Below are 8,702 nucleotides of genomic sequence, written 5' to 3' on the forward strand. Positions count from 1 at the left end.
TGGAGGCTGATATGACGACAACAGTTGGCGAGCCGGATCCTGGACAGCACCTGAAACTTTCCCGACTTGTTTAAAAACCGAGGAGAACGCCATGCGTCGTCTCCGATAGAGCCCAGCTCCTCCACTCCACTCCGACTACCCGCTGAGGGCGAGGACACCAAGAGCTACACGGTCATGGGTTCAGGCCAGCCCTGTGTGGACCCTCCAGAGCCACGACCCGTGCCGGGTCCAGCCCGGAAGCAGCTGGGCCGGCGGCGTCTGCGGAAAAAGCTAAGGCCAGCGAGAATCTTAGGGTTGGTCGTCAGCCTGGTGGCCTTAAGCGTCGTCTCCGTCAGTGCCTTGACCCGAAGCTCAGATGGTCCCAGTGAGCCAGCGCTACTCCAGGAGACTCTTCACCAGTCGGCCCCCCACAGGACCCTACTGTTCACCCAACACCAGAAGGACCCAAATATGTCTGCCGACACGCCCATAGCCATGAAATCCACAGCAGACGACAACGAGACCCAGGGGGAGTACCCGCCGGATCTTTTTAGCCTGGAGCAGAGGCGCCAAGGAGCCGTGGTCCTCCACATGTTCGGCATGATCTACATGTTCATAGCTTTAGCCATCGTGTGCGACGAGTTCTTCGTCCCGGCGCTGACAGTGATCACAGAGAAACTCTCCATTTCAGACGATGTGGCGGGAGCCACGTTCATGGCGGCGGGAGGCTCCGCCCCGGAGCTCTTCACGTCCATCATCGGCGTCTTCATCTCACACAGCAACGTGGGCATCGGGACCATTGTGGGCTCGGCCGTCTTCAACATCCTCTTCGTCATCGGGATGTGCGCCATCTTCTCCAAGGAGATCCTGAACCTGACGTGGTGGCCCCTCTTCCGTGACGTGTCCTTCTACATCCTGGATCTGATCATGCTCATCATCTTCTTCTTGGATAACATTATCACCGTCTGGGAAAGCATCACGCTGCTCTCCGCCTACGCCACCTACGTGATCTTCATGAAGTTCAACGGTAAAGTGGAGGGCTTCGTCAAGAACTGCATGCACAAGAACCAAGTGGTGGAGGTCGAGGTGCAGCCCAAGGTGAGTCGAACATTTCGTTTGATACGAAAACTTGCCGTAATTTTAGTGTTTTGGCATCTTTGAAGTCCCATGTTAGTTCAACTGACAACCCATTTTAACATTTCATGCATCTAGTTTTAGACTTTTTCCATTAAACAAAGTCTGAACCCAGTTCTCTGAAAGGAAAGATCTTCTTCAAGGCCGAATTTAGGTCACTTCAGGATGGGTTCTGTGGAAAGTTTATGAACAATTCACATATTAGTTGCTGTAGAGTTTCAGGGTGTATACAAGGTGAGTCAAAAATCTCAGGACACCCTTTCATTTCAGAAACAAAGGGGAAAATAAAATATCTGAATACCCCAGCAAGTAATGGGTGAGGGGGCCTATGTTTTAGGCTGTGTCCGAAACATGGCCGCCATCTTGAAAGCTGCCACACTGGATCAGGGGCAAGTGTTTTCCAACGGGAAGGGGCTTATGTAGCATATCAAACACCAGAATTGTCTCAGAAATGGATTGGATCTTGTAGTTCTAAAGTTATCAACACAGAAATCTGCAACAGCAACTGAGACTGTTTCCTGTGACGTACAGCCGTTTGACATGATGCTAAACACAGAGCTTTTGTCGCAGAGTTGTGACGAACAACAAAATTTTGAAATTTCTGCATTGATAAGTTCTGAACCTCAAGAAATATTGCGCATCTCACTGCAGCAAATGATTTCTGAGATAATTCTTTATGACCACCTTCCCATTGGAAAAAAAAAAAGACTTTGATCCAATATGGCGGCTTTCAAGATGGTGGCCATGTTTTGGACATAGCCTAACAGTTTTACTTGCTTAGGTATTTTTTATTTTCCCCTTTGTTTCTGAAATAAAAGAGTGTCCTGGGACTTTTGACTCACCCTTTAGTTTAGTTTATGACCAGTCCGACGAATTAGAGTTAGTTAACATTTTGTTAATGTATACGTTTGAAGCAACGCCGCATTCATTTTTTGGATTTTTTTTCTTCAAAATACCTCAGTACAAATACYCGTACCATTACATCCTTACAGGTAAGATGTTAATTGTTCATAACCTTTCCACAGAAACTCCCACAAAAAGACCCAAATGGCTGCTGCAATAATGTACAGCTTTCTTTTTCCTCATCAAGGTAAATATTTGTGAAATAAAAATCATCCTCCTTCATCCCACTAAGTCCCAGCAGCTGCTGAACGTACGCACGACGCTCTGGCTCATGTCTCCCTCTCATTACGTTTAAAATCACAGAGAGTCAGTGGGTGTTCGAGCGCGAGGTGCTGTCAACAGTCGAACTGACCATTTCACATGAATGATTCAGTCTACGCTGCTGTGCGGAGCTGCCGTCCAGTCCTCCAGTGTGGGATTAATAAAACAGTCAAATGTGTAATTCTGGGTTAAGCTCTGCAAATTATGTCCCTGTCTGGGAAATAAATCCCTTTTGGTAAATCTTACGTTCGTCCAGTTAAAGATTTTTCACAGAAATACTTTATTATAGACTTGATGAATAGAGTAAAAAGCACAGACTCATACAGTGGTTTTTTTTTTTTAATTGGTTTGTGGGATTTCTTTAGAAAAACAAAACTGCGTGTTCAGAATTAGTAGGAATCAGTTTTTGTTAYGTCTCCTGACTCCGACGCCCTCAATGACACCAGAGGGCAAAAGACTCCGCGGTGCAATCTGATCCCGGTGTGGAGATTATCCCAACGGATTTGGGTTTTTCTTTTGTGACACGAGATGAAAATGAAATTTGGAGCGAGTTACGTTTCGGAGCAGTCATTAAATCAGGATTTACTTTAAGTACATCAAGGATTTTTTTAAACAGCAGGTTACAAAATGTAAAAAAAAMGTAATAGCCAATAGCGCCATATGCTCTGCTACGTTCAGTCCTTTTTCATTTAACCTTGAAGGTATTTATGCTTTAATATTGTGATTTGGACTTGTGTGGAACAGCATGAACCGGAGGGCCAGAGAACACATAGGTGACCTTGACCTGCAATGGATTCTGGGTATTTTGATCCAAGAAAGCAGGTGTTTTTAAAAAGCTTTTCCATTTGAAAATAAAAAGGCAAAGCTTATAAAATATATCAAACAGAAAACTGTTGAAAACTGTTCAAATTTCACTTTTTTTTCCCTTTTTTTGTTTGGTTGTTGTCCCTGAGTGTTAATAGAACGGCGGTGGCACAAATATGATCTGAATTGAATCCTCTAAACAGCCATTTTAATAGAGTTTGGACCTCAGGGACATGTATCTCATGACACAAGTGCTATTTTCAGAATTACCTGTCATTGGCTTGTGTGCGCAAATATAAATTCATGCACAGTTGTGACAAGAGCTCTAGGAAAAGGATGAGATTTTCTGTGGAAACATCAAAGAAATCTTGTTATTTAAAACAGAGTTTGACTCATTATTGTGTTTCTGTGGTTGGTTCCAATGTCGATTTTTAGAAACTGGGGTAGCTCTTAGTTTTGGTACTCAAACATGTTAAAATTACCACAGGAAACTCATCAACAACTTGAGCTATATCAAGCTGCCCACAGATGTGCCTCATTTTAATTGGCTCAGTTTGCTCAGGTGTGGTTGATGCCTCCTGAGCTGTGGATCTCTACAGCTCCTCTAAACTTACGTTCTTGGTTGGACGGTGACAGATTTAACGGCGTCTCCGTAAGACGTTCWAAGCTTTGGTTTTAAACTTTTCAACAGCTTTATCTATGACCTGTCTGGCGCGTTCCTTGGTCTTCATGATGTTGTTTGACTACAAACAAGCCTCTAAGGCAGAGGTGACAATTTCATTTACACAAGAGGGCCAAAATTCAAAATTTGGTCCAAGAAAAGGGCCAATTTCTGTTAATATGTATTGAACAAATAATTCTTACAGAAACACAAATGACCATTTTGAAATTATGTTCTATGTAACATTTAGAACATACATAACGTAACAAATAAAAATATATTAAAATTAAAGACATCATTAGCGTTCATTTCTTATGCCTTACTCTCTATCAACGTTTTCATTTATTTATTAGAGATACATTTTATCACAATTCAGCAAATCAGGTTAAAAAAATCATACTAAGAATCAAATTGACTTAAAAAAATAAGAAAAACATGATTAAAGTTTGTTCTCTGTTGCTCTTTCCACACTAAAATCATTGATAAATGAAAAATTTAATCTTTATTTTCTTGAAAGTTGGCCAGCTGTCATGACATAAACGCACTAAATACATTAACTAAAAGAGAAACCATAAAACTATTTCACATCTAAAGGATTACCTTTGGGGCCRGAAAATATGTTTGCGAGGGCCAGATTTGGCCTGCGGGCCTTCAGTTTGCCGTGTGCTCTGAGGTCTTTCCAGAACAGCTGACATTAAGTTACGCACGGTTAAAMTCTTTACAGTGACTTCTAAAGGTTGATCTGGGTTTTAGCTCGGGTTATCAGAGCTAATGGGTTAAGTGTCGTGATTCTTGTTTTTTGGCCAGTTTATGTTTGTTTGTTGTTTTTTTATTTAGATTTTTTCCTCTGGGTGTTTTATTTTCTCATTTCCTGTTTAGTTTCTTGTTTCATATTGTCCTCAGTCAGCTTCCCAGTATTTTTCCAGCCTGCCACTCACCTTTTCACAGTGTATAATCAGCCAGGTGCATCCACGCCCCAATCGTTTGTTTTTTGGTGAAATTGCTGGAGTTCGTTTCGTTATCCGTATGTCCGTTCGGGTTTTTGTTTCRTTACCGGAGGCTCCTTCTGTCCAATTTACATTCAAAGTCATACGACAAATAAAAGAGCCCAGGCGAGTGTCAGGAGACAGTTAAACATGTTCGTTGTTGTTTCACTCCTTTTTCTTATTTTTTTATTAATTCCTCACGTCCTTAATCTTGTGTGGAAACAAGAAGAAAATCGTCCTCAGTTGTATTGAGTCAGTCTTGTGGATCACTGCCTGATTTTTTCTTGCTCCTATCATGTTCTTCTTCATGTTTTTTTCCAGTTTCTCCCCATTGTTATTTTTAGTATTGTGCTGCCACGTCAGCTTTTTTCTCCTTTTCAATAAACCAGTTTTTATTTTTATTTACAAGCCCTCGTGTCTGCTTGCATTTTGGGTTCAATCCCTACCATCTATCTGAACATTAATTCGATATTATTTTTTCCTTCTCTTTCAAAACTCGTTCCCACGTAACGTCACACTTCCTACATCGTGACTGCTGACGCCATTTTAATAGTGGAAAAAACAGAAAMCAGCTTTCCCAACGATTTAAAATATACTGTAGAATATAAGTTTCATGTTTGAGCTTTCCACTCTCTGCATGAGTGAGAACCATGATGGTTGAATGTTATTGGGTTCAAGGGTTGTAAAAAAAGATTAAAGCAAAGTTACATCCTGAGGATTGAAAGCAGAGCTAACTTTGCTACTTAGCGTTGAACGTCAACAAGCGTGGCCGGCTAATTATTATTCTTTTTAAAGTGTGGCTGGATAATAAACAGAGGACACACACCACTGCATGGATCTGCTCCAGTCACTAAGGGCAATTTCAAATGTTTATAAAAATAACAGAAATTATCCYAACAGTCTGTGAATCAGTCAGAATGCGGACTTGAACTGAGACTAGAAATAAAGACCAACATAGAATTACATCTAAAAACAAATATATTGGTTACATCAATGGACAAAACAACTGTTTACTTGCCTTTGATCAGAACTGCTTTGGTTGAAAGTGTCCACAGGCTTTAAGAAACGTAGTTTATCCATAGAGACCGCACTTTTTTTGTAAATCAAATAATTTTCAATGTGTGTGACTGAGTCCAACTCGACATACATTTAGCCTTTGTTCTCCTYGTATCTGAATAACAGCAAATCTTTCCTTTGTGGCTTTTTAATTGTGTCTCTGTAACGTGATTCACCCTTTGAAGAAGCCATAGCTCACAGAACTTGATGAAAAAGCTAAGAAAAAAAAAACCTTTGTATTTTTAATGGTGTTCATGGGGCTAACAGGTAACAGAGTTTACCGGACCACTATAAAAATGGCTAGCTCCCAGTTCGACTAGCTTCCGGTCCGGTCTTGTGGGAGCTATCGGTGGAACACAAAATGTGGAAAACTTCTTTGTACCGTTCTTCACTGCTGGGATGTGCAGACCTCCTCTGAAAGCTGATGTGGCGTCTGCAGGCTGCCTGCTCAGTAACTGCTGAGTGTGTGCAYACATCATGTACCCTGCAAAATGAGATTCAGAGCGGTGTGATGCTCTGCATTTAGAACTCATTAGCCGGTTTTGTGCCTTTAATCTCATGACATAACCACTCGTACCACCTTCTCCCGTTCGCCTCCAACCGGTAGTTTCTTCCGTGCGACTCGTTTCCTCCGCCTCTCGTCGCACAACAACGGGCAGCTTTGTTTCTACCAAACAGCGTCCTGGTGGCTTCAAGGCAGAGAGTCAAACGGCGACAACGAGGCTTGGTTTTTCGATTGGAAAGGTGTCACGGTGATTTTTTGTTCCTGTGTCTCACCTCGGGGCGGATGTGTAACATTATCAATTGAAGACTAACAGAGCTGTCGGGTCTCGGCTCCCCTGCAGCGGCTGAAGCGTTTGTTCCAGCTGTTGTTGTCGTCCCCCCCCCCACACCAGAAGCCTCATCAAAAGTGATCTGCTGTAATCCAGTTAGCACATCTGCACACTGTAGAACTGTAGACCCACTAACAGAAACAAAATATGTACCTTTACCAGTGGCGCCTCCAGAAATTTTTAAAGGGGGCCATTGACAATCCAGGGGTGGCTCACCAAAACTAAAATCCATAACAGAATTTCAGAAACTCTATCATGCTGTTATTGTAAAAACAACTATTTGAAAACTATGTCAAGATAACAGATGTACGGTTTGTTATTTTACAAATATCACTGATCATGTGACGTCCAGAGACCAGAAACAACAGAAACTATGGCTGTGTCCAAATTCAGAGGCTGGGTCCTCYGAAGGCTGAATTAGTCGTCTGCTTGCGTCAMAACGCCGCGCTGRAGGCTGTCCAAATTCAAAGACTCCTCCAATGTGGCCGRCAAATTTCCAGGGGTGATGGTCATCACCACCGACTTTACCTAGGCTTTTAAAAACTCATCCCAGTGTTCAAAACATGGAAACAAAAGTTGCAAGATATATCTGCACTAATATCGGTATCGGCCGATATTGGTCATTTTTTAGAATATCGTATCGGTCCGATATGTAGAACTGGGCCGATATTAACGTCCGATATTGATTTTCCAAATTTCAGTTTTGTTTTTCTGGTTTGGGAGGGGAGATGGTTGGCTGAGCGGCATCTGTTTGATCATGATAGTGATATTGATGCTGTGCAGCCAGGAATAACTGAAGTAGGGAGCCATGTCAGAGGTCTGGTTGTTTATTTATGACATTAAAAAAAAGACCCAAATGTGTTTGTACGTATATGTATAATATAATTTGTGTGTTTGTGTAATATCGGTAAATATTGGTTATCGGCCATAACAGCAATAATTATATCGGATATCAGAGGCAGATGGCCGTCTGCCCTGAGCCTGGTTCTGCTGGAGGTTTCTTCCTGATTAGCAGGGAGTTTTTCCTCTCCACCGTTTGCTCAGGATGAGAGACTGTGATGAAGTGATTCAACGCAGCCTGCTGGTTTCTTCTTTAGATTGTTCTTTTTTATGTACAGTGCCCTGAGACAACGTATGTTGTAACTTGGCGCTGTATAAATAAACTGAACTGAAACTGAATTGAATATCGATATTGGCTGAAATTTTCATATCGGTGCATCCCTAAAGGAAACAAATGGATTGTTTCACTTGCAGTTAGGCCAGCCGTGGTTGCAGAAACATGCACAATGGCTCAGCAGCTGGTGAAAAATGAGCGAGTATACGCCATCGCATCGTGCAGTTTGTCTTCTTTCGGCCCCAACAAGCTTGTGCCTCCACAGCCCGTGAACTGAGTCCTGCTCAGTATTTTACAGGCTGCTAATGAAGTCGCTCTGATGTTTAGTGCCGAGCCCAAAGTGTAAAAACAAAGGCTCTCTGTGGTTAAAATCAGTGTTAATGACGGCAATAAAAACAAGTGGGGACGGCGAGCTGAGTGGATTTAGATCGTCTTGTAGTGGCGATGGATGAGGCTTTGTGAATTTGTCACAACTAAAAGAGCTTTGCACTTAAAACAACTGTTTTCGTGACGACCTCAGAAGAACCAAACGTTGCATAATCTGAAAGGAAATGCTGCTTTTGCAACACCGGGACTATTCTTCATCCAGTTTTTGTTTTATTGAGGTAATAACTTGTTTACTTGCAGAGGGACATTTGGTCACATTATTTCCCTGTTAGCTGCAGATGTATCCCCCCCCCCCCCACCACCCCTCCTAATTGCTGCACGTTCTGTTACAGATAAGCTCCTTACGCTGCTGGTGTGGTCTGTGACGTAACGTGGACACTTTGTACGTCTGCGTTAAAGGAGGCCACCTGACGTTTCTGCCTCGTATGGATGTAAAACCTCAAAAACAGCTCCGCAGCTTCACTCGGACAGATCAGCTGATTTTATTATTGACATTTTATTTTGAAAAGCCACATRTAAAGACAGCTTTATGTAGCTTTCTAAAAAACATCTTTTATCATCTGGACACCACCCACTTATACATC

General features: G+C 42.3%; 1 protein-coding gene across 1 annotated transcript in view; it reads left to right on the top strand.

Annotated features, from left to right (window-relative positions):
* The window catches only part of LOC106514873 (sodium/potassium/calcium exchanger 2), a gene marked incomplete at its 5' end in the record, with an annotated part of 57,130 nt that continues 48,428 nt past the window's right edge, over positions 1–8,702 (top strand). The window contains 1 exon segment of the mRNA XM_014004397.1: positions 1–1,077. Coding sequence (XP_013859851.1) covers positions 175–1,077 — 903 coding nt within the window.

Source organism: Austrofundulus limnaeus, unplaced genomic scaffold (genome assembly GCF_001266775.1).
Source record: "Austrofundulus limnaeus strain Quisiro unplaced genomic scaffold, Austrofundulus_limnaeus-1.0 Scaffold23, whole genome shotgun sequence".
NCBI lineage: Eukaryota > Metazoa > Chordata > Actinopteri > Cyprinodontiformes > Rivulidae > Austrofundulus > Austrofundulus limnaeus.